The sequence below is a fragment of the Pleuronectes platessa genome, chromosome 15, assembly GCF_947347685.1.
Source record: "Pleuronectes platessa chromosome 15, fPlePla1.1, whole genome shotgun sequence".
Lineage (NCBI taxonomy): Eukaryota > Metazoa > Chordata > Actinopteri > Pleuronectiformes > Pleuronectidae > Pleuronectes > Pleuronectes platessa.
Window position 1 is genome coordinate 18,762,940 of NC_070640.1, and position 25,054 is coordinate 18,787,993.

Consider the following 25,054-nt stretch of genomic DNA (forward strand, 5'->3'; position numbering starts at 1 on the left):
TCCAGATGTCCAGTTCCCTGATTGTGATAAACTTCAATAGATACGTTGAATAAAGAAAGTTCTTAACTTAAAACCTGGCTTATAACCTGTATGATAAACTGGTCCTGTGTGCATAGTGTTTAATTGTTAAAGGCCAGGATTCACAGAAAAAGTGACATACAAACAATCTCAGATTAAAATAGAGTTAAGGACTCGTGAGGTCAAGTAAACGATGAACAAATGTATATATGCATACTAATAAATATTCTTTATTTAGTAAATTTTGAACATTGCGCTCTTAACATCACACCCAATTCCTTATTACAAACGGATGTTTATTCTCTGTAAAATCTTTAAATTTAGAATTTCTGTACACATTAAATGGTACAACCTTTACCACTACACTGAAGTGTCAGCAAAGAAAAATGATAGAAAACAGAAAAAGAAAGAAAGAAAGAAAAAACAAAACACAAGACTCCCAAAAAACGTATTCCCAATTTCACAGCTTGCAAAGCATGATTACAGATTCCACTGAGCTCTTACCCCACAACCCTACAAGAGACCAACAACAAACAGCTAGGCTTGGTCAAAGTGAAAACAATTACAGATGAGAGCGGCCGAGAAATTAACTGCAAGGTGTATTGGTCTACGAGTGCAAAAGAGAGAGGTGCCCAACAGAAAGTAAGAATTACATTTACTCTGAAGGAAAAATGAGTGAACAAGACACCAAATATAAGTCAAGATTTTAACTTTTCTAAATGTGTTGCAGCAGTGGTCGTGTTTCTCCCAGGGGAAGATGTCAGTAGTGCAGTTAGGTGACACTGGTGGTGGTGGCAAACCACTTTCCACACACTGGCTTACTCCGCTCAGTGACGAGGCAGTAGTTGGTGAATTTCTCTTTCAGAAGCTGACGGTACTGGTGGCGGTTGTTGTAGAAGGATTGGTTTCTTTCTAGAAATGCCTTGATCTCGTCCTGTGTCAGACAGTTCTCTTCATCGGAACTCACCTCTGACTCATTCTGAATAAAAAACACGACAGGAGAAAATTAATTAAGTAACAGAATTAGACAGCAGATTGTCAGCTGTGACAGACATTTTATTTAACACTTCTCACTAACCAGAAGTTCCACAAGACTTGTGTGAGGGCTGAGGCTCTTTTGATGTACTGCCCATGGTAACCGTAGTGCAATGCTGGAACATGTACTGCCACATAAGGAGGAGAGGATTTCTTTGGTTCGGCAAGTGTGAGATGATGGTGGACTGTGGCCTGTTGTGTTCCCAGCTGACACACAGCCTTCACATTTTAGTCCCTGTAGAAAGGTGCATGCTTTCATAAAAAATATGCAGCTTGGTACATTCCGTAAACAGCATGTGAATTCTCAAACGTATTTCCTCACCTGATCATTGCATAAACCCTTTCCCTTCCTTTTCTTTTTTTTACTCTTGCATTGAGCGTTTCCCTCAGAGTGCTGCCAGCAGTCCAGACAACTGTCTATCCCATCCTCCTCCTTGTCTTCAGCACAGTGATGGACAGTCGGCTCTTCTGCTTTAGAGAGTAAACAAAAACAAGACTGTGAGGAAGTGGACTAAACTACAATTTTTTTTAATTATTCCCTGAAATGGTTGAGTTCATAGTCCTGAGCAGCTCAGAGCTACTCGGCCTGACCTGCTTCGTGATGGTTGCACATCCCCTCGGAACAGGCTACGTCGGAGCCTTCTCGTGATCCTATGTCACTGCCCTCCATGCTTGAAGAGTAGCCGCAGTCACTGGCATTGCTGTGGGTGGACAAATCTGGGGAATGTGGAAAAACATTTGCTTTACAGTGTCTTAAGGAGGTTAATGCCTTAACAAGACAAATATTCCCAGTGCATCTTTACCTTGTTTGGTTGCGTCTGAGCAGCTACAGGAAGTGCTTCCGCTGGCAGCGCTGCCCTCCTCACACCTGGTCGTCACCTCCTCCTCGTCATGGCTACCACAGACCTTGCAACTGTCTTTCACAGCCTCAATAGAAACCTGCAAAACACCAAATGAGTGGACTGAATTACAGGCGGTCAAACATGTAGCTCTACAGTACATGTAGTGTACTGTACTGCCTATGTACACTATATACAGTTGTATACATTGGTTGCTTTGTGTCTCACACTTTTTATGAGTGGGTTTACCTCATCCAGATTTTGGTCCTTGTCCTCTAACTCCTGTTCACCACACTTGTTTTTGCGGCGATTTTTTTTCTTTTGCCTCTTTTTCTCCTGCTTCAGCTCTTTGGCTCTCTCCTCTTCAGACAGCTCCTCGACGAACTGCTCGAGCCGACTGATCCCCTGCATCTTCTCCACGGCCATCTGGGGGGCACAATATTACATATGTCACTCTGACAAGTATATAAAAATCATGTCATACACACACTGGCTTGGATTTTGCTCACCTCAAAACTTCTGCGTAGTGCATCAATTCCCAAATGGAACAATAACTGCCATGTCTGCTCCTCAGCTCTTAGTTTCTGCCAGATCCTGTGCAGACGCTCATAGAGATGTATGCCCAGACAAGTCAAGACCTCCTCTTGTGCAATATCAATGGTCTTGGCATGTCTCTCTCTGCGTCTTTAAAAAAGAAAATCAAAACGATATATAAATATATAGAAAGGAACAAGGTATGACAGAAACTGTCTCAAATGAAACAGACCTTTTCACTGGTGATTGTCACTGTATGAACCTTGACTTACTCATAACCGCCTGCAAACTCGGGCTCTGCCCGGCCAAGCAGGTGAGCGATGAAGTCTGTTTCGCAGCACACATGGATGTGGCGCTCATGAGGACAACAGCATAGTCCTTCATACAAGGCAGCACAGTAGCCCTTCTCTTTAGTGCAGTCCAACTCCCCCACCAGGATGTTGTACGCTCTCAGCACTTTATTCTTACAGTCAGTGCAGAACCTGTGCAGAACAAAGTCGTATGCAATTAATCCAGTTTTTTATTAAGCGATTAACAAATTATTGTTAGGAATTTGGGAAATTATGCTTTAGTATGACAGCCGTGTATTACCTGTGTTTACGCAAGTATGTCTCCAGCGTCTCTAGGAGACAGGCACTATCAATGAGGACCACCTCATCCCTGCACTCCTGAGACATAAGCTCCCATATATCCATCCAGCTCCCCCTGTAAGCAAACATCCCATTATTAAAGCAATGTCATCATAATGTATAAATATTGTAAAAATGCTGATTTTTAAGCCACTTGGAAGCCACAGAAATAAGTGGAATACACAACACTGACTATATGGGGACATAGACACAGAGGATATTCACATTCATTAGGAGTCCAGTTTTATGGTCACTTGGAGATTATAATACCAATCTAATTCATACTTTCAGTTTTGTTTTAGTTTCTACAAACTCCTGAGGGAAATATCTGTCTCTTAAGCTGTTAAATGCTCCAATATGTTTACTACAAACCGACTGAGGGAGTCTAATCCCAGAGTCTACAGCCTTAAAAGCATGGAACTGCTGCTGTTAGCCCCAAAGCGCACTGCATAAGGATTTCTAACAGAAATTATTACACAAAAACTACAGTGGGTGTGACAAATGGCAAATGTGTGTAATCAATGACCTTGTTTAAATTAAACTATAAATTTCAGTTGAGAGGATTAACCTGACTGTTCAAGTTCAACAAAACAGTAATCTACTGAAAGAGCTTTAGTATTTATATAACCCAATCATTTCCATAGAATGGTACCAAACAATGCAGATTTTCACCAATTTAACAGAAAACACTCAAATGATCATGAAGATTAGTTTAGAGCTGCAGAACTATTTTCATAATACTGATAATACTTTTTATACATTAGGCTAGAGAAAGAGCTAAACTGTTCTTTTTAACTTGTGCCTACCCGCTACTCATGGACACAAGCTGCTCAAAGACACATACCATGTCATCTTCCAGTGCAATTCACAAAACCTACCACCCTTTGTCCCTCTCTCACTGTGCTAGAGGACAACTTAAACACACTGGTCCTGTCTGCTGGGAAGAGTGACTAGTCCACTTCTCAAATGAAGCCTCTGAACAATACATTCTCAGGAATAAATTTGCACAACTAGAAAAATAGACGGGATCAAGTCTTTTACTCACCCCAAGGGCTTAGGCTTGTGTGTGTCTAAGGAGTGTAACTGGCACCTCTTGTTCTTTTTACTTTTAGGAATGGCATCAATCATGTCATTTAACTTTGACCTGTAAGAAGGAAAAAATTGAGTAAAAAAAAACAATATTGTTCGAGTTAATATAAATCAGCATCATCATTCTTTGTTAGTTTTATTCATTAATTTCCCCCCCTTTAAATCCAAGTGTCAAAAGACTTGACAAACAACAAAAATTTACGCCTGACGCCTACTAAAGAGGATAGGAGTGTTTTAATTGGGTACAGCATTATATCCTCACTTACTAATTCAACAAACAGAGCATTTCATGCTAACAACTGTTTTCATATTGATTTGAAGTTTGTGTTGAATGAAGAAACACAGTTCAACTCAATATGCAGTATAAAAAACCCCACCACATTTCACTATATCTTACCCGTGAACATAGAAGAGGGTGTGAAGCTTCTTCACATCTGCTAAACAGGCCTTGGTGACAGAGAGCATGCCTGTGGGTTTCACTGTGAGAGGCTCCAGAGCCGGGTTCCCTGATTCCACCAGATGTGAGAAGAGGCGCTCCACACTTCGTCTGCACCCCACGCATGGCACCAGCTGAGATAATGCACTGTAGACCTCTCTGGAGGTCACCATCATGGCGATATTCAAGTCCTGTTGCTTCAGCTTGGAGTGATACTGTAAGACCAAGGAAACAACAACAACTGTCACCACTTTGCTGAGAAGTCACATGAAGACCAACTACACACTCATTAACACAAGGACGTGGTGTCAAGCTCTTGGCACCACACCCACAGTAGGGTGCATTTAAAACAGGACGCTCATTGATTTAAGGTGAGGTAACTATGTGTAAAATTAAACAACTCACCTCAGAAAATTGTTTCCATTGAGAAACGTTTATTTCGTGGCTGTCAACATCCACGATACAATCAGAAAATTCCATCACCATCTGGCAACATGAGATGAAACACAACAGTTAATAAACATCATGTCTCATCAGGATCGTGTCACAGAACAAACTGCTAATATGTCATGTTCTGGGTGTGAATATCACATGCCAATAATAAAATTCAGTCAAGCTTCCCTTGGTTGTTAACGTTTGTACAATAAAACAAATTCTTGACTTTGAGTAGCTGGCAGTTGGTCATTGTTTTCTTTTCTTTTTTAATCTACAATAGTAGGAGAATACCCTCCGAGACATACATTGGGTGTATGACTAATATATGTCATGTAATATTAAAGATATATGGTTTTACTTTGTCATTAGCGATATTGCACCTGTTCCACAACATGTTAAAAGGGTCAAGGTGGCTCAATAACCTCTGGCAGCTTATACATTTTCTCATCCATCATCCCTACACATCCATAAGAATGTACTTACTTAACTACACCTCTCATTTTATTGATACGCCTGTATGATTATTTGTGCATCAAAGTAAAAAAATAAATAAAATGTTTGTCCTTCAAACAGGCTTGGCCTTTTTAATGGAACAACTGCACCTTTGCTTCGTGACACCAAATGTTAGTGAAAGGATATGGGATGCATACATCTGACCCAAAGAGAGAGATGGCTGCGTTTGCCACATCCCAGTTGTGATCTTAGCAGCCATTCTCCTTGTGGTCATACATATGGTAGAGCTGGCTTACCGTGAGAGTATCATCGATATACAGGGGGATTTGTCTGGCGAGGAACGGGTAGTCCTCTTCCCCTTCCCTGCACACTGCCACCAGACGAGCCATGACTTCTTCCAGTGTGGGTTGTGGTGCAGCTCGCCTGCAGGGGACACACAGGATAATGACTGACCAGCTCAGACCAGCAGAGAGCTACAACGAGCTAATGCTAACCGACTGCAGGTCATTGCAGGGCTAGCTACAACATCACCTTCTCTCAGTAGAACCTGCCGTTCAAACGACGTGCCACTGAAACACGTCGCAACACGTCAAGTTTGTGTAGAGGTCGACAACATTTCATTTAACGTCGCTAAAGCCAATGCCGATCTTTCCGATTTTCCTTGACCCAGATTTAAGCAGCTAAGTTAGCTGAACAACATGGGAAACGAAAGCAAACACGGGAGGGCTGAGGGTGTGGAAAACCTGTCTGCACTTCTAAAACGATTAAAGTTATGAAGACTGGTTTAATTACGCTAACGTCTAATGGTGGGGCCGATATGATAAAATAGTGACCAGTGGCTACTCATGTTAGCATGCTAGCTCATTTCCTATGGCAGCACGGGTTTACGAACAGAGGAAGCCGGTCGCTGTATCCGAAGCAGAATATCCTAAAGCGATTAGCTTACGTTGTGTATAGGAGTTTGTTCCGCCTTTACAAATAATGAACACGTTGCAACGCTCATATAGTTATTCTACGCCCTGACGCCAACTTGGCTAACTTACTAGTTAGCTTAGCTACCGTACACAGCTAACGTTAGCGAGCTTGGATCCGGCTAATATAAAGTTAAAGTAGGTGAGTAGCCACTTAGCGACCGCTGCTTTCAACAGCTTCTCTAACTACAGTTTAAAACACGAGCTGTCACCGTGACAACGTACACAGACATCCGACTCCTACCCGCTAGTGTTCGTACTCACCAGCTCCTAAAAGTTCCCCTGGAAAATAAACAAGTGCGACAGTGAGTGGAGCTGCTGCGGTGGCGGAATATTCATGACGGATTTGACCTTTGCCCCCGACGTACTAGCTGACGTTTTCATAGAAGCAACCGCCAGGGGGCGCGTGTAGGAAATGATCATTTAGTCATTTAGACAAGGACAACAGTTTTTTGGTTTCAACAACATCTTCCTTTATTCTTTAGAATAACAATAAGATACAAACACGATAAGATAAATTCACATGCTACTGCAACAGATTGTGAGGATGTGACAGAAAAAAAAAGAATCAAAGGGCAATTGAAAAAATATATAACATCCAATAAAGATGTATAGACTGTACATAATAATAACCTTTCACCACAGAGAAAAATATTACTGGCAGAGAAACGTACTTCATTAGTACAGGGTGATATTGAAACACACACACACACACACACACACACACACACACACACACACACACACACACACACACACACACACACACACACACACACACACACACACACACACACACACACACACACACACACACACACACACACACACACACACACACAGAGAGAGAGATAAAGAGACTTTTTTATAGTCAAGTATGGTTTACAATATGAATATAACATTTTATGATATATACACACATGCAAAAAATGGGGACCTGGGACAGTAGCTGGGGGTTAGGATTAGGGCTGGGTCACTGGCCTGGGTTACAAGGTCCACTACCATGATCCCTACGACAACCCACAGCAGAGCATGCAGAGCAAACAAGCTGTGCCAACATTTACATTTTTGACCAGCTGACAAACAGTTGTAACAACAGAATAGGCATAATAATGTTTCTGTAATGTGTCACATCTCAGTTTAAATGCAAATATGTTTGTTAGAAATTAATACATAATCTTTAACATTTCCCACTTTTCAGTTGCAGTATATTTTCTCATATATTTTAGCCATCGCTCTTATTTGTGGGTGAGGGAGCAATTACTCAACGTTTTTCTAAACATCAACAAATCATGTGGGAACTGGTTTCAAATCATCACTTATTCAGATTTGATCAAAAACATATTTGTATAGATAGACAGATAATGCACAACAGTATCTTCAGCGTTGCAAATAATATCAACAAAACTTACAAATGAACCATTTCATTTTGAAAATGTGATTTTACCAGAATTTCACCGTTATTCCACGGTGATGTAAAACATATATCACAAAGCAATTCGTGAACATGTACATCAACAAAACACACACTGAAAATGAACTGCTACAGGTAAGTGTGTCCACTAGTGAGTTGGTCAGTCCTGTCATGATGTTTGCAATCAAGAAAAATAGCAACTGATTCCTGCTGATGGCTTGAACAATGCAAAATCTTTCAATTTCACCACTGTGTTTGTCAGAGGTTGAATCTGATTGTTTTTTATGCAAATTCCATGATGAGGGTAGAAAGTGACAGCCTGATATGCTTTTGGAAAACAGCAAAACCAGATCGGCAAAACCGAGGCAGGACATAAAGAACAAAGACTGTGCAACACTCCAGAGATAGAAAGGTAAATTAGCTAAGCGACGAGACACTGGCTCCACCAGTGACTGACATGTGTACAAAGCAGTGTACAGCAAAACACTACCTAATGAGAGGTTTAAAAGGGCTTTGAGCCACTCTTTAACTTGGGATCTCGGCTGCATCACATAACGTCCAACTTGAACCCCTGCCATGTAGATGGCTACATAGCCCACCACAGAGAATATGCCCTCCTTGTTGGCGTACAGAAAGTCCTTCTCTCTGTCATTGTTGTTGATAATGAATGCTTTCAGCCCTGATGTCTCCAGAATGAGCTGATAAAGTCCGCTGATCAGAAGGGAAAACAGAAACGACTGACTGACTGGTAAAACGGCCAAAATCATAGAAGCCAAAACTCTGACGATGGCAAGTGTGAAGAAGAAATTCCAGTGGACACCGTATTCTGTCACATGCTCTTGGTAGCTGCTCATTTTCAAGCTTACCAGCCTTCCCATACCAAGAGCAACCAGGGGCCAGACGGATATGAGCTGCTTTGTGACATGATTGATCTTGGATCCAGAGATGGTCTTTCCCCTTGCCTCTGGACAGACGAGGGCATTTGCAAAGACATACGCTCCGACACCAAAGTCCATAACCCCTGTTCCATAGGTTTCTGTTTTAGCATAGCGCCTTGGGAAGATGCTAAAGTCTACAGCGAGAATGCTGATGGCTGTTTTCACATTTACAAACACTCTAAAGATGGTCACAAAAGGAACCTGGTTGAACTGAACATGACGCTGCAGGAAGGTGCTGACAGTGGTCTTCGGGTGCCGATTGGAAGTTTGACTCTTGGTGCAATAGATGTAGCAAAGCGCACAAACTGAAACTAACAAAAAGCCACCGAGGACCAGGTGAAGAATCCCGCTCAGGATGGTGCACGACAGGACGAGGGGAAGAATTAGCACAGAAAAGTCTAGAATCAGGTGAGAGAAGAGTGGAAGTGGCCGTGGGAGGGTCCTTCTGGCCTGATGGTAGAGGATCAGAATCAGACCTCTGTTGATGAGACACAAGGGTGCGAGAAATGAGCCAAGAGTCACCTCCTGCAGACTGGTCCCATTGAGGTTACTGACAAATGCCTCCTTCAGTTCCCGCTGAGACATGATCTGCAAACAATAACATAATTTTCAATATGAGAAACTGTAAATCAGAATATGCTAATACAAGGGGCGGATACAGGGGCGTGTCCAAGGGGGCACTGGCATTTTTTTTTTATAAACTAATCTCTGACCAAAGCTGCTTTCAGAGATGAAATACACAGAATTTCCACACAGTAGTTTGCCTTTCACACATGAAAACCCCAGGAGGAGATCCTACGATCAGACACGTTCACAACAACATTAAAATCGTCCCGTATCCTCAGAAAAGCTCCTGCTGTATTCTCACACAATGTCACTCAGACCTAGGCCACTAGGAGGCTGGCAGGAGGAACTCCGGAGAAATTCAGGAGCCTCTGACTGCCATTTGCGTTCTCACATAAATAATAACAAAATATGACAATTTGTTTGTTTTTTCTTTTATAAGCTTCTTTTTTCTTTTAAACATGTGCTTGAAAAGGAACGATTTTCAAAATATATTCGATGATCTGTGGCTTTGCTCCAAGCTTTAGAGCTAGCAGTAAATACGGAATGACTTAAATGTTCACCTTACTGAATTAGGAACTGTGCATAGATGTTGTACATATAATTGGGCCCTCTGTGTAAATTGTGGCCCCTTTATGGCCCCTGATATATAAAAATCCTAGATCCGTCACTGGCTAAGACACTATGACAGCACCCATATTAAATGTACAGGGATATTGTTATATTTACAGATTGAAAGACATAAAAAGAATATATATCAGATGTGTGTGTGTGTGTGTTATCGGTACTTACTGAGGGTTCTGTCGCTTATAAGTTGGAAATACAGGTTCACAGAGTACCTGTTTAACAGGAGCTGCAGTATCTACAGCTTGTCGCAGTGTGTAGCCTTCGTGAACTCTTTCATTACTTCCGGGTTCCGTCCCATGACGCGTTCAAGATAAGTCGGATTTTTGGTAACTTCTGACCTAACCGGGACATAATATACATATTACGAAAAATACTTCCCCTATGGTACTTACATTACAAAATATTATGAGGATGTATCTATTATTCAAGTCCCCCTGTTTGGAGGTCAGGTCAGGATGTTTTGGAGCAAAGTATTTATACATTTGAACCTTTAAATCGTTCTCCTTGTCTTTGGTTTTCTTGCTTTAGCTCATTTCTTATGTCTGCTGTTGTCTGTTCCCCTGTCATAAGCTAGACATTTATATTGCCTTTGTTTATGTGTGTGTGTGATCACTGCGAGTGTCTCCATTTGAGTGAGGTGACTTTTGTGTGATTTATAAATGTTTTAAATTATTGTAATTATAATAAAGTGTTTTGAATCGTGCGGTGAATGAAAGCGAAGAAGCACCTAAAATAAATTCAAGATCAGAATAATATGGACGCAACCGGTGGTGTTGTACACAGCTGGGCCGGGGGAACATGAGGAGGAGGAGGAGGAGGGCGGGAAATGAAGCGGTACGGACGGACACAGTCACACCGCAGCAGGAGGAGCTGGAGGAGAGGCCGGGAAGTTGCTTAGGGATTTTTGACAGTCATGGAAAATGTCGAGGTTCGGCAACACAGAGGAAAATAACCACAACGCGTCTTAGTTCATGAGTATAGTTCACGTCAAAGTTTTCGGTTTTGACACGAGGGCAAAGGTAGAATTCAATGACTTCTGCGGAGGAGCGGCGTTACGCTGGAGCTGGACACAGAAATGGAGGTGGTGCGGTGAGTTAGGAAACTCGTCTATTAACACGTTTTAGAGGTCTTCTTAATAATTTGAACATGATTAATGTAATGACAAGGTTAAAGTCACCCGTAGTATCCCTTGATATAATCTGTAATGGCAATAACTCAATCCAACGTTTAACACGCCGGATAAAATAGTCCCAAGTATGTGACGCCAAACTTCAAAGAAAACACAGAGGAACGTGAAGAAACACTTTCAATGCGTTGTTACTCACATAAACAGCTTTTTCAGTGTATTTCAGCATAAAGACATGGCGAACACACGGTGGTATGACGTTTAATATACAGATTATACCTTATTTTGTTTGTGTTTGACAGTTTACTTGTGTACAGGACAACGTTCATAGACTTGGTACATTTTTGCCTGGGGCTTGGTTTTGAGTCAGTCAAGGAGGAGGCTACAGGTTAGCTTTAATGTCTTCCTCTATAGGTACCTATGCTATCAGTTGTTATTCTTACACCAGCTTCTGATGTCTGAAACCATAACACAACATACTGCTACAACATAACCCTGAATGTCATCATGTTTAGTGTAGTCTGCAAAGTGTCCCTGCAGTGTCAGGTACTGAATTTATGTCATTCATTGAGACTATTTACAATAACCTCGTAGAGTGATGAAATGTAGGTTAAATGCTAGTAATTGGATTAAATGTGTCTGAACAAATTTAGTACGTCAGACTGTTGACTGTCCTCAGGCAGGCTGCAGGTCCAGGACACGTAACAGGTTAGGATACTGACTGAAGGATTTTAACATGTCACAGTGACCAGTAAGTGCTTCTGTAAAAAAAAAAATATATATATCCATTACCTCTGTAGGACTATAGACATACATTAAGATTTGATTCCCAAGAATCAATGCTTGCACATTTAGTTGCAGTCAGGTGAATTATTAACGAAGCTTCATTACCCCGGAAAAAGATGGTCAGATTTAATGGGTGCACAGAGGATTTGACATTTTGATTCAAAGATAAAATTAATTTTACTGTATTGTAGCCCTGATCTCCTCTCGATTTGACTACAGACCTCTGTTGATACTTTTAAAACTAGACTGAAGACCCACCTGTTCTCTCAGGTTTTTATCTGCCCTTGAATAATCTTATTTCCTTATTTATATACGCACTTGTTTTAGTCTATTTGTATGCCAAAGAGTTTGACTTGTGCACTCATTCAAAGCTTACGTAGTGGACTTACTGTTCTATGACTTTTTTTTAACTTCTCTTATTCTATTTGTATTTTTTATTGTACAGCACTTTGGTCAGCCCTGGTTATTTTTAAATGTGCTTATAAATATGCTTGATCTGACTTGTAGTAATGACAAATGTTATTTTTTGTGTATCTTATTCCTTCTGTCTGTGTTTGCGTCACATTCTGCCTTATACACATAGGTTAAAGGATTTGTCCACAAAGACTGTTCACGGCATCCATCCCTAAATGATTCACTTGAGGGAGAAATTCAGGCTTTCCTCACTGATGAAGATCAACTCCACACTTATGACGACCTCACTAAAGTCAACCCTGTGACCCCTACAACAGGTAGTAACTCGCACACAAGTCTCCTCTAGAGTCTCTAAAGTACTTGATATGATGTGTCCTTTCCACCTCATGTCACCTTGTACTGCAACATTCACTCAGTATTATTTACCCACATCAAGATATAATCTGCAGTGATGACGGAAAAAAATAATAATGCATGAGTGATTGGTGTAGCATAAACAAGATTCACTTAAGTGACAGAACCAAGGGAATGACTCTGAAATTCCTTATACATTTTGGGCTATTTATAAATATTTGTCTAATGTACTCTCAATTATTTGTACACTGTCATAAGGTTATGTAAGAAAATATAATATGTATCATTGGAACTCTGCAAAGATGTATTCATATTCATTTGATTTATATTTCAAAGTAGTTTTATTCTTGCTCAATAAAGAAAAAAACAACAGCTTATTAACAGCAGAGGTCATGTTAACAGCAGGGGACTACTGTAGGATATTTACTTGTAAGGCTCTTGCACTAATTGTGCGGCACATGTTATATGAATCACATTACTTTATATAGCTAAATAATGTACAATAAGTAAACTTGTACTTGACTTCTTAACGTTGCTCTCCTCTCTGGATTTGTCTTATTTCCGCCTCTGGTGGTTGTCATCTGTGAAATATTTGCTTTTCTGTTAATATTTACTAATATGTAATATTTGTCCTGCCAGTGCTGAAATGCCTTCGTGCCAGGTACAGAGTGAAGGTGTTCTACACAAATGCTGGCTGTACATTGGTGGCTCTGAATCCCTTCCAGCCAATCCCAGACCTCTACTCTCTGGATGTGATGAAGGAGTATCACTCTGCTTCTCAGCCTCAGGTATTTACATCACACAAGTCTCTAGATGCTATTCATATGTATGTTTTCTTCTGTAGGATTTTGAATTGTGTTAGGCAAATATGGGTGGTGAAGGTCGGAGCCTGGGTTTTTCAAAAGGGTTATGCCCTAGATGTTTCCTAAATTATATCACACACCAATACAGACCTTAACAAATTACTAAACAGGTACCATGAGTGTATCAAAAACCAACATTTCAGCATAGCAAAAGTGCAATAAACTCCAACCCCCTTGTGTAGTGATGGGAATTTGCCTCTATAAATTGAGCTGGATGTCCTGGCTTCAAAAAACTGAGTGGGGGGTTTATGTGTGAAATAATCACTAGGATATGATATGATGCCCGTCAATCTTAGTCATCCCATCAATTACTTCTTGCATTTCTGGACTGTTGTGAGACATTTTATCTTCTCACATTTCATGTGAGCAAAATTTGGGCACAATTATAAAAAAGGAAAGATTTACCTCGTTCTTACCAAAGAGCTGTTTAAAAGAATCGGATAATTTATGAACTGTCATTCACTAATCCTGTTTCATTGTGACTTTAAATCACCACTTAAAACATAAATATTGCACTTCCTCGTCTGCCTCTTTTTGGCAGGAGCAGCTTCCACACAAAACTCATTAAACTCTGGAAACTCTTATCGCCTGTGGATCTTTAGCATCTTAATAAGTCTGTATATTCTTGTCAACAGGAGTTCAAACCACACATCTTTATTGTGGCAGAAGAAGCCTACAGGAACGTTCAGGGTCAGCTGGAGCCAGTAAACCAATCCTTGGTGGTCAGCGGTGAGAGCGGTGCTGGAAAGGTAAACCAGCGCTCACTGTGTCATACCAAACATAAACATAACAGTTAGTTCAGAATATTAAGTTATTAACTTGCTGCCTCACAGAATCAAATTAACAAGTTTGGATATTGGCCAGTTTATAGACTAAGCTGATTAAAGTTTTATAAGATGCTTGTTATAAGAATTGTAATCCTTGTGTGATTCATGTCCTGTGAATAATTTGAAAATATTTTTTATTAATTTTAATTGTTGTCTAAGATCTTTTAGGCAGTTTTGGTGTTTGTTTGTGTTGCCACTCAAACCCACTTAAAGTGAGGGATGTGCTACTGTTTAGGTTTTTAAACGATAGCAGTGGTTTGTTTTATATAAACAAAAACTTGGCCGGTTTAACCTTCTGACAATAACTTGTATAACTGCTTATTCAAAGATGCTGTAGTCAATTTCGAAGATTTTACTGGTATATGCTAACATTAGCTCGCTAGACATAGCTGGAAGAACAGATGCAATATCTGTGTGAAGCTTGAAACGAGGTTGATTAAATGAGTCAAATCATGTGTGCTCCTGCTCCGCTGGAATAAAAGCCTTAAATTAATTAATTAAGAATTTCGTGATGGGGAATAAACTCACAGGTTCTGCCATTGTTGTTTGTTTGCATGCTGCGACCATAATAGCTGGACCCGATTATCAATACTACAACACTCACAAAATCAAACTTAAGTCTAACTATTAACTATTATGCCAAAGAATCTCAAAAGATGTCTGAGCACTCTGCACACTTTTGGATCAATAGTTGATCTCTCGGGAAAACAATAGTTAGCATTTAGCTTTAAGCTGATGTGATCTGTCACATACCGCTTGACCACGCCCACTTATCACGCATTAACGGTCCACACCATCAAGTGTAGACCACATGGTGAAAATGTTATGTAAATCGAAATAAAGTTCTAAAATGAGTCTTACCTCCTTTTGGCAGTAGGTGATGCTATCACTACATACAGACTAATAGATCTGTTGGGTCAAAATATATCTTGTCTCTCTTCAGGTTGTAAAAATTCTTTCAACTTTGCAACAGTCAAAGGAAGTTAAATAAGTAAGTTTGAAGTTAAATAGTAAGTCACAAACAAGTGTCATACTTTCAGCTTAACCCGTTGATACAAAACATGGGTCGAAAGGGATACGTCTCAGTTTTTTATTTTCTATATCTTTGCAGTGAATGAATTTCTTCATTCAGTATTGGCCTTCCCTAACTAATCTTTATTTAAATTGTTTTCATTTGTTACTTCTTGAATAAGAAATAGTTTTGAATTACTACCCTTCTAAACCACATCATCCCGTAATCATTTCTTGTGTTATTGTTTTATGTTTCTTTGGTACATCTTTGAAATAAATGCATTTTATCATTTAATATTCCAAATAATTATTAAATATCTTGTTTATGATTACCACAAATCATCATTTTGCTTTTTCCTTTCTTACTCTATAAACAAATGTACATTTTGGGGAGTTTATGGTTCTTATTGGACAATGCAAAGTGGAGTTAAAAAATACTTTCTGATTCATGACAAATTAGTAGATGCTAATACGACCCTGTGTTAATATTGACTTGAATATGGATCTGTTCAGGCCGGGACACGGATCATGTGACAGAATATTGGTGCTGATTGGAGAGTGCAAAGTGGAGTTAGGACAACTTTGTCTCCATTGGCGAAAAATCAACCTTCGCCGCACCTCAATGTTTACAGGGTTTGAGGAAATGTGCCAATTCTGACCATGGTCTTATGACTTGTCTGAGCTCATCTAAGTTGTATATTGTAAAGCAGCCAGGAGCAGTTCATCAAAACATAAAACATCTCACTTCGTGTCGCCAGCGCTGTGACGATGAGCCAATATTGACATATGGATCTGATCGGGCAGGACTGTGATTGTGTGAAAGAGTTTTAAGGCTATTTGGACAATATATATTCATTTTTTTGGGGTAATCATCAAACTTTGATGCCATACCACGGTCACACTGTATGACATACACCATTTTTTAAAGTACATTTTAATCTCCATAGAGTTGAGATGAGACTCATATCGACCCAAGAGGGTTTTTTGTTCGTAATGAAATAACACATGTCACTATCGATTTTTGTACATTAGGGTCAATCGTGGTGCTAGGGCTGCTCTTTAGGGGGCGCTATTCAGCTATATTGCCAGGTGCATTCCTAAAACCATATGAATGTCTTCAGGGGGGAGATGCTGTTGTTAAACACATGTAGTTTGAGGGAGATTGAACAAAGTACACTGAAGTTACAGTAATGTCGTGTCACAGTGACACGTAGACCTTCCATATGACCTTATCATCAATGTCTCGAGGCCCTTCTGACAAAGTTTGACATGGTTGTGGTCAATGGATGAGGTGGAGTACATCAAAGTGTAAGATGTTGAAAAAAAAAAGACATTTCCTGTTGCCACCAGGGGGCACTGGGATTTTAAGTCATGATTTCTGTGTGGATGTCATCAGGGCGGGACTGTTGTCATACATATCCAGTTTGGAGTCAATTGGACCATGTATGTCCGAGATACATCAACCTCGCCACGGTGACACCGTGTGACGAAAACCTACAATTTGAGCTGGTCTTGCTGATCTCTGAATGATTTGTTTCTTGACAGACGTGGACATCTCGTTGCCTAATGAAATACTACGCCACTGTGGCGGCCTCCTCCTCAGTGGTGAAGAGTCAGAACACAGTGGAGAGGATAGAGAGGAGGGTGCTGGACTCCAACCCCATTATGGAAGCATTTGGTGAGAAGACAGATCACTGATCTTGTGGATGATGAAAATCACTATTATCAACTGTCAGTCATCAACATAGTGCTCTTCATTAGGCAATGCCTGCACGTTACGGAACAACAACAGCAGCCGCTTTGGAAAATACATCCAGCTCCAGCTAGACAGGTAACTGCTGTATTTTTCATCTTCGTCCACATGGCATCTTCTCATGTGCTCAGCATCATCTCCAGGACAGTTTATTTCATCTGTCTAACATGTCATATTTTAAATGAAGGTGTCAGCTGTTAGTGGGGGCGTCTGTGCAAACATACTTGCTGGAGAAGACCAGGGTGGCCTGTCAACCGGCCCATGAGAGGAACTTCCACATCTTTTACCAGGTGATTTAACTGACCTGCACTACAGCTCATAGACTCACATGGTATTTTATATTGATATCAATACATTAGTACAGATCTGTGCATATACAGTGTTTGTTTTATTGTTTCAGATGATGAAAGGGGCCACAGATGAGCAGAGAAAGGAGTGGAAGATGCCACATGGCCAAAGATTTGTGTGGCTGCCGAAGGCTGAAAAAATTGTTGAGGGTTGGTCTTAAAGTATTTAGTGCACTAACATGATTTTTCACCTTTTATTTTTCAATTTGAATCAATATTTAGACATGAATGAAATTTGATATTTAAAAGTAACTGCTGTTTATTTAATGTTTTATAGAGGATTGTTTCCATGAGACTGTTGAGGCAATGGTTCATCTGGGCATTAATAAAGAAAGACAGAGACAATTATTTGGGGTAAGATGTTGATCCTCAACTTTCAATGTAATTGTTTTTAATTATCTTTATCTCTCTGCAAGCACATGATGAATAATTTGTGTTCATTATAATGGTTTACAGATTTTAGCAGGGCTTCTGCAGCTGGGGAATGTGAATTTCTCATCTTCAACCGATGAATCACAACCTTGTGACCTAGAAGAACAGTCTCAAGGTATTGGCTATATTTTGTTTGTGATATTATATATAATCAATGCTTATCAAAACTTGCTGAATGCTTAAAATCTCTATTATTTAGACATTTAAGGCTGCTAAAAATCCAAAGAATTTATTTTTAACAGGCCTTTATTTAAAAAAAATTAATTCAGGTTGTACTTTTGTGTCTAAGAGCTGATTAATAAGAACAAATCCCGTGACGTCGCCCTTCCCTCTGTCATTAACTATTGACAGAGATTTTTTTAATGGACACATAGTTACCATCCTTCCCTTCCTGTTTGTGTTGTAGACTTCCTGCAGAGGGCTGCTGAGCTGCTGTGTGTCCCTGCTGAGGAGCTTCAGACGTGTTTAAGAGTAAGGACACTGAAGGCGGGGAAGCAGAGTGTGCTCAAGCCTTGTTCCCAGGCAGAGTGCAGCATGAGGAGAGACTGCCTTGCCAAGGTCACCTATGCCCAGTAAGAATGAACATTTGATCATTAAATCACACAGCAATTTGACAGACTGGGATGTTCTGTGGTTGTGTCTGGTCCTGCAGAAGCTTGTTTTCATCCTGTGAAATCCCTGTTGTCCTTTTAATACTCAAAATGTAATACCATCATCTGCCTTTTTATTTATAATAAACAGTGAGGAATACGTCTTATATCAACTTTTTATATGATTAAATGTGACACTTTTTCCCCCATCAGTTTATTCGAGTGGCTGGTTACATTCATCAATAACAGCATATGTGCGGACAAATCCACATGGTGCAACTTCATAGGTAAGAACTTTTTTTAACAACAACAACAACAAATGAAACACTCCAGTTTCTTTTCATTGGCTCAGTCCTTTCCTCTCCTGTCTGTAATCCACAGGGGTCCTAGATGTGTACGGGTTTGAGTGTTTCCAGGTCAATAACCTGGAGCAGCTGTGCATCAACTACGCCAATGAGAAACTGCAGCAGCACTTTGTGGCCCATTATCTCAGAGCTCAACAGGTAGAGATAGTTTAACTTTTCTGTTTCCATGTCGAGTGATCTGAGCAGAGCTGTAGATTCTCTGATGGCCTCTTCAGTCTTCTAAAGAGTTTTATTGAAGACAAAAACTTTTTGTGCCTTGTGTGTAATGGGAAAATTTATTTTTGTATTTAAACATGAAAGGAGGAATATGTGTCAGAGGGGCTGCAGTGGTCCTTTGTCAAATATCAAGACAACCAGAGCTGCCTGGACCTTATAGAGGGGAGTCCAGTCAGTGTTTTCACTCTTCTGAACGAGGTAACCTGCTGCTTTTCCTATAATTTTCATTGTTAAATGAAAAGATGGACAATATAAAAGTAGTTCTTCAATAAATATATTCTTCAAGTAAAGATTTGTCTCTCTGCATTGAAGCCAGTTGTAATGTCTTCTAAAGAGACGAACAAAGGCACAATTTACTTAGTTTAAATTCAAGAGAGTACAATTATTTTTCTTGGCAAATGTTGACAGTCATTTATCATTTAATGGACAGTATAAATGTATCTGTAGTGAGTGATGTCATACAGCTTTTTAACATACCTGTTCCTTAGGCGAGTCGTCTTAATCGAACCTCAGACGCCAAAACGTTCAGGGTTCGTTTGGAGAAGGAGCTCTCTGATAACGTCAACATCAGCTGGGACAAGTTCAGCGAGGTGCCGCACTTCACTGTGGCCCATTACGCTGGCAAAGTCGACTACCAGATCCAGGGCATGGTGGATAAAAACAAGGTAAGAAACTGCTTCCGGACAAGTTGAAACCAACAGATCCATTCATCTCACGTCCTACTGGATTATTTCGTTTTAGGACCCAGTGCCACCAGAGCTCATCGACCTGCTTCAGAAGTCTGGTAACTCCCTGCTCCACAAAATGTTCACTGATAACGAAACTGAGAACCTGATGAAAAAGGGGCTCAGTAAAGTAACGGTGGTTTCCAAGTTCAAGGTGGGTGCTTATGTCTTTATTATCATGGTCATGTTTACCTGTTATGCCCTGTCAGAATTTCTGCTGAGCGAATGTGGTTGAAGCTCATATTATTGTTAATGTGTGATCGTAGAACTCTCTGGAGAGTTTAATGAAGATCCTCCACGGCACAACTCCTCATTACACCCGCTGCATCAAACCGAACCCGGACTGCAAGCCGCTGACCTTCCAGAAGGAGGAGGTGGATGTTTTTCAAACATTTGATGCTGTTATATATTTCAGCAGTAACAGGATGACGACAGTGACATGCTGTGCTTCAAGGTCTTCATGATTTCTTTCCCGTCTTCCATCAGGTTGTCATGCAGCTGGAGGCCTGTGGGATTGTGGAGACCATACACATCAGTGCTGCCGGCTTTCCAATAAGGTCAAATATTTTTCTCATCAGCTCATCATCTTTACTCATTGCTTGGTTTCTTTTGGATTTGGGTTGACTTGTGGTTTCTGTTTTGCAGAATTCCTTTCAGCAGCTTCATCCAGCGTTACGGGCTCATTGCAAAGTATTCAAGGTTCCCCTCAGAGAGTTGTTGTATTGGTGAGTAGAGTTTGTTGCTGGTTCCTTCTATGGTTAATGTTGGCATGTTGACTCGGACAGAAGATTGATTTTATTTCCTCTCTTTAGGTCTGCTGGGTTATTCTCCTTTTCCTTCACTAGCTCTTTTAGTAAATTTGACCCTCAGTTCTCTGCTCTCCTTGGGACTTTTCAGTTTGGTCTATAAAAACAGGACTTTCTAACAAAATGTACATCTCCTATAGAACTCTGAAGGTAAATGCATGTGCCTCTGACTATCTGACCTTGCTCTGCTCGTTCTTTAATGCTCTATAATTAGTGTCATCGGCCTGTTTGCCTCATCTCACTGCACGTTCGGTGTTTTTTTGTGCCAATTTTTTAAATAACTAAATCTGAATGCTGTTAAAACCTCAGTTAACTTTTCACATCTCTCCTCTCTCGGTCTTCACCTGATAACACACGTTATCCGGTGTGAAATATATTATATCCACATTAATAATTTCAGTGTCTGTGGAAGCTGTGCTTTTGATTCTCATGTATTTCTTTGTGCTCTCAAGCTTTATCCACTAAACACTTTTTATATACCTCATTGACTAATACAATGTTAAACAAATGCTATGTGGTAGAGATCTTCATGGGTCCACCTGAACCGTGGGTCCTAAGGCCTGATCCGGGACCAGTACGGGTTTGAATCCCCGTTTTATACAGTCAGTTGGGTCTTGGTTGGGTCCCCTTCTATAACCAGGTATCCTGGGTCGGGGATTAACATAATGTGTAATAACCGAGTATCCCTGAGGAGACCCAGCTAGCAAAGCAATATTTATTATACTGCAACCAAACTCCAAAGCTGATTATAAACCAGTCACGTTTGTCATATGTCACCGTGACAATTAATTTATTTATAGTTAGCCATGCTGCCATTTCAATCTGTGAGAGATTTATTTTACCAACTCTCTTAGAGGATGGGTCATATGCATCACGGTCAGGCACAAAGGAAAAGGCTGCTAACGTTACATTACGTTTAATGGTACATTAAGACACGTTGTGCATTAACCTTGAAGAAATTAGCTGTGAAATGGGTGCTGATTTGTGTCCTCCCGCCAGGTTCGGGTCTAATGTTTCTTGATTCTCCACGGGTCCAGGTCTCATGATAAATGATAGGCACTTTCAGCTAGAACATTTCTGTGTCTTTTTTCGAGTTCAGTCAGAAATTCATATGGACCAGTGAAGAACTCAACTATGTGGGAAATCTGAATCTGAGAGTGACTACTGCTCAGACATTACATCTGTCTAATTTGTGTTTGTCTCTGTCTCTGTCTCAGATTTGGACGCTGACAACAGTGACATGCTTCATCAAGAGGTGGAGAAGCTCCTCAGGGTGGTGTCACAGCTCCAGGCTTTAGACCCCTCACTCTGCTTTGACAGCGAAAAACCCTATTCATGGGTGCACTGTGGAAGGACTAAAGTTTTTCTTACCCAGTACATGGTCAGTAATTTATGTTGACAGGCATTCTCACAAACAACCTACAGGGTATGTTTAACTTTGCATGGGAAATTCTATTCAAATTTACTTAATAATTACAATTTCAATAGGGCCTCCCATCGTTCGGTGCTCAGGCCCTAACTACAAGAATTTCCGCCTGTTTATCTTGTCATTAGTTGGTGATTGAGATGTTTAGTTACTGGACAGTAAATCAGGTTTGCGTTCTGCTCTATTTTGGGAGAACTGACTTGTCTGCCCGTCTCACAGCTAGATTGGCTAGAAGGTCAGAGGAAGAAGATCCTGTCTTGGTGCGCCTTCTCCATTCAGTGCTGCTGGCTGCAGTACCAGCGACGCAGACGCCACGCCTGTCGAACGTCTGCTACTCTGATCCAAGCAGGTAAACTCCTTTAATACCTTGGCCCTACTGCCACTGTGATAGCCTGACCAGCTGGCAGAGTCAATACACAGTGTTAACAGGCCAATGCCGTTATCCTTTCAGAGGCTGCAGAAGGATAATGACATATGTTCTTTTGATACAGCCCTCTGAATGGTTGTATGTTAACACTTCCACAGTGAGACAAACTGTGCAGAATATAAGGATGTTGGATGATTGAATGTTCACTATATTTTCTTCAGCGGTGCGGTCCTGGCTGGTCAGGAGGCAGGTCCAGAGGTGGAACAGAGCAGCTGCAGTCATCCAGAACACATGGAGGAAGTGGAGGGTGAGCTTTTAAAGAACTATATAAAATAGTATGTTGTAATGTTGTTTCTGCTCATTCTTCATGTGTAGTTGTTGATAATAATTGAATGCTGTTTGGCTCTTGTGGCAGGATATGTTAACAGCCTTGGCTGAGGCAGAACTTGATGACGCTGAGGACTTTGTGGAAGAGGATGTGCCAACATTGAACCCTGTTATCAGCCAACGGGGCTCAGTGCAGCTTTCTACCATCCAAGAGCCTGTCATAGTGCGAGGGTGGCCAATGGGCCTGGCTCTGGCTTCAGCCCCATCCATCACTTTATCTATGACCGCCACAGGCTTCCAGAAAATGATATCATTGATGGCTTCTCTCAACCTGCCCTCCAAAAGAGGGGAATACAAAGTGGAGACCAACCAGTACACGCAGGGGCTTGCCTCCATACGGGCTCAACCCAAGGTGAGGGCACATCCACACAATTTCTTATAAGGCTTCATCCACAATACTACGTTTTCATATGAAAACGCATAAACTCTGCTATGGATATGCCTGGTGTCCACACTACCCCAGACTTTTATAGCAAGTCAAACATTTAAAAGTTTGAATATGCTGCAGGCCACATTTTAGCTTAAACTGTTTGCCGACGTTTTAGTCTGGACAAGCCGAAGTGGAGACTTTTAGAAATCATGATGTTGACACTCCACTTGCTGATAGGATAATTTTCGGTACCGACAAAGACTTCACCGATTAGCAGGCTCCCATCACAGCACCTCCTTCTGGAAGAAAACAACCTGCATGTAATACTTGTTCTTAGGTGTGTTAATATAGACATAGATTAAAACTGATGCAGAGCAAAAACGCTTGTGTGGACAGAGATCAATTTAGTCTGAAAACGCTGTTTTCAAACACAAACGTAGTATTATGGATGTAGCCTAAATCTTCTATAAAGTTTACTCACCTGTGAGATTTCTCTGATTGTTCTTTGTGAGATGATTATACCTTATCTACACAGGGATCTGTAAAGCTGCACTTTCGTCGATCTCCACTTCTCTACGCCGACAGGCCACCAGACCTGAAGTGTGACGTGACAGGGTTCAACGAGATCCTGCTGGAGAAAACGTTATAAGGGTTTCCTCTCTGCAGAACACTAAAGCCGGATTTCATGCATTACCTGGCACAGTGGAATCAAACCTGGTATTTTATGCTGCCTTTTGCATGTTTTTGTAACTGAAAAGAGTAGGACTTTGTAAGACTGCCAAAGTTGAGCTTCCTTAGTGGTATACAAGGGTGGAGAGATCTGCACCTTTTGAATAATGAATATTGACACTTTTAGACCCTTGAATGTTAAAGATCTCAGTCAGCCGATGAACACTGCCCTCTGCTACATTTGAGATGAGGCAGGTTAAAATAATGTTAACCTCTGTTGGCATGTGTTCCACATATCGAAAACAAACTTTTTTATATTTGTAAAGTCTCAAGATCACAATCACAGCACATTTAAGAACGGGACTGCAGGTTTTTTGTCTAATTATGCATCTTTAGAACATCTGATTAGTGATCAAAGTATTGAACCTTGGACAAGTGCCTTTTTTCTAAATCTACACTCAAATGATTAAAGTGCTGTTAGTATATCTATTTATTTAAAGGTGATTATTTATGGGATTTTATAGATTTTGTATTGGTATAAGAGCAGCGTCGATGCAGCTGCACTATTGATGATCGCAGATGTTGACTTTCAGCACTCGTTTGACAGTAGCTGGTGCTGAAGTAAATGGTAAATGCCGAGGTATTGCACATGAATTTGCACATATTGTACATTTAAACCACACACATGCTCATAAACTGACTAAGAAAAACATTAACAAGCAAAACATCACTAATGAGACTGAGAAAGGATGAACCCAGGTTTATTCATATTGCTGCTGTTTGATTTATAATATGCACATCAAATGTTTGACCAAACTTTATTTGTTGATTTGTTTATCAGCTGCATCCCAAAGCAATGAACGTACTGTATGATTTATCAGTCTTTGTACACTAAAGTTTGTGTGGGAACAAACATGCTCGTTTTATATTATTCAGTTTAATCATGGGAAACCTTTTTTGCTATGCAACTAGACATGATACTAGAATCTTAACGATGTTCATCCTCGAACTTTTGATCCAACACATCACCCACATGTTCAGCTCTTTCGATTCAAACAAGCTTTCTGAATAATGGCCTGTTGTGGATCCATGTAAATGTACATTTGGTCCATTATGTTCTTTTCAAACTGTTTGTCAGGGATCCATGTACAAAACTTAAATTGTTGATCTAAATTAATGTTTTGATGAAATAAATATCAGTGTTATAAAATACTCTTCTTACAAAATTTCATGTCACA

General features: G+C 40.4%; 3 protein-coding genes across 4 annotated transcripts; 1 reads left to right on the plus strand and 2 right to left on the minus strand.

The window, feature by feature from the left end:
• Positions 1 to 224: 224 nt before the first annotated feature.
• Positions 225 to 6,815, minus strand: ggnbp2 (gametogenetin binding protein 2). Of its 2 annotated transcripts, none has more exons than XM_053442102.1 (14): positions 6,704 to 6,815; positions 5,765 to 5,891; positions 4,986 to 5,066; positions 4,542 to 4,795; positions 4,101 to 4,199; positions 3,018 to 3,131; positions 2,699 to 2,908; positions 2,402 to 2,576; positions 2,142 to 2,318; positions 1,857 to 1,992; positions 1,645 to 1,770; positions 1,376 to 1,521; positions 1,097 to 1,288; positions 225 to 997 (listed from the first exon to the last, which is right to left on the minus strand). In XM_053442102.1, the coding sequence occupies exons 2-14, from the start codon at positions 5,855 to 5,857 to the stop codon at positions 791 to 793; spliced, it is 2,010 nt and encodes a 669-aa protein (XP_053298077.1). In that variant the 5' UTR covers positions 5,858 to 5,891; positions 6,704 to 6,815; the 3' UTR covers positions 225 to 790. The 2 variants fall into 2 exon arrangements, with proteins under 2 accessions (XP_053298077.1, XP_053298076.1); XM_053442101.1 differs by having other exon boundaries at positions 1,376 to 1,524.
• A 91-nt stretch (positions 6,816 to 6,906) lies between these two features.
• On the minus strand, positions 6,907 to 10,277 carry pigw (phosphatidylinositol glycan anchor biosynthesis, class W). Its single transcript, XM_053441315.1, has 2 exons — positions 10,148 to 10,277; positions 6,907 to 9,379 (listed from the first exon to the last, which is right to left on the minus strand). The coding sequence occupies exon 2, from the start codon at positions 9,374 to 9,376 to the stop codon at positions 7,883 to 7,885; it is 1,494 nt and encodes a 497-aa protein (XP_053297290.1). The 5' UTR covers positions 9,377 to 9,379; positions 10,148 to 10,277; the 3' UTR covers positions 6,907 to 7,882.
• A 531-nt stretch (positions 10,278 to 10,808) lies between these two features.
• On the plus strand, positions 10,809 to 25,028 carry LOC128457293 (unconventional myosin-XIX). The gene is made up of 24 exons (XM_053441928.1): positions 10,809 to 11,071; positions 12,478 to 12,625; positions 13,302 to 13,450; positions 14,161 to 14,274; positions 16,909 to 17,041; positions 17,125 to 17,194; positions 17,304 to 17,406; positions 17,517 to 17,613; positions 17,741 to 17,817; positions 17,920 to 18,010; positions 18,302 to 18,467; positions 18,699 to 18,772; positions 18,867 to 18,988; positions 19,151 to 19,264; positions 19,555 to 19,731; positions 19,808 to 19,945; positions 20,058 to 20,165; positions 20,278 to 20,348; positions 20,437 to 20,516; positions 21,815 to 21,978; positions 22,243 to 22,372; positions 22,612 to 22,697; positions 22,806 to 23,129; positions 23,683 to 25,028. Exons 1-24 carry the CDS (start codon positions 11,012 to 11,014, stop codon positions 23,794 to 23,796), a joined length of 2,910 nt encoding a protein of 969 aa, XP_053297903.1. The 5' UTR covers positions 10,809 to 11,011; the 3' UTR covers positions 23,797 to 25,028.
• The last annotated feature ends 26 nt before the right edge of the window (positions 25,029 to 25,054 follow it).

What these genes read in the sequence shown, in the direction of transcription:
- ggnbp2 (XM_053442101.1), bottom strand. Translation starts at nt 5,857, where the DNA reads ATGGCTCGTCTGGTGGCAGTGTGCAGGGAAGGGGAAGAGGACTACCCG. An exon ending in CTCAGACGCAACCAAACAAG is followed by an intron (nt 1,771 to 1,856) that starts GTAAAGATGCAC and finishes CACATTCCCCAG; the next exon opens with ATTTGTCCACCCACAGCAAT. An exon ending in CAAGTCTTGTGGAACTTCTG is followed by an intron (nt 998 to 1,096) that starts GTTAGTGAGAAG and finishes TTTTTTATTCAG; the next exon opens with AATGAGTCAGAGGTGAGTTC.
- pigw (XM_053441315.1), bottom strand. Translation starts at nt 9,376, where the DNA reads ATGTCTCAGCGGGAACTGAAGGAGGCATTTGTCAGTAACCTCAATGGG.
- LOC128457293 (XM_053441928.1), top strand. Translation starts at nt 11,012, where the DNA reads ATGACTTCTGCGGAGGAGCGGCGTTACGCTGGAGCTGGACACAGAAAT. An exon ending in ACACATGGAGGAAGTGGAGG is followed by an intron (nt 22,698 to 22,805) that starts GTGAGCTTTTAA and finishes CTCTTGTGGCAG; the next exon opens with GATATGTTAACAGCCTTGGC. An exon ending in CCATACGGGCTCAACCCAAG is followed by an intron (nt 23,130 to 23,682) that starts GTGAGGGCACAT and finishes TTATCTACACAG; the next exon opens with GGATCTGTAAAGCTGCACTT.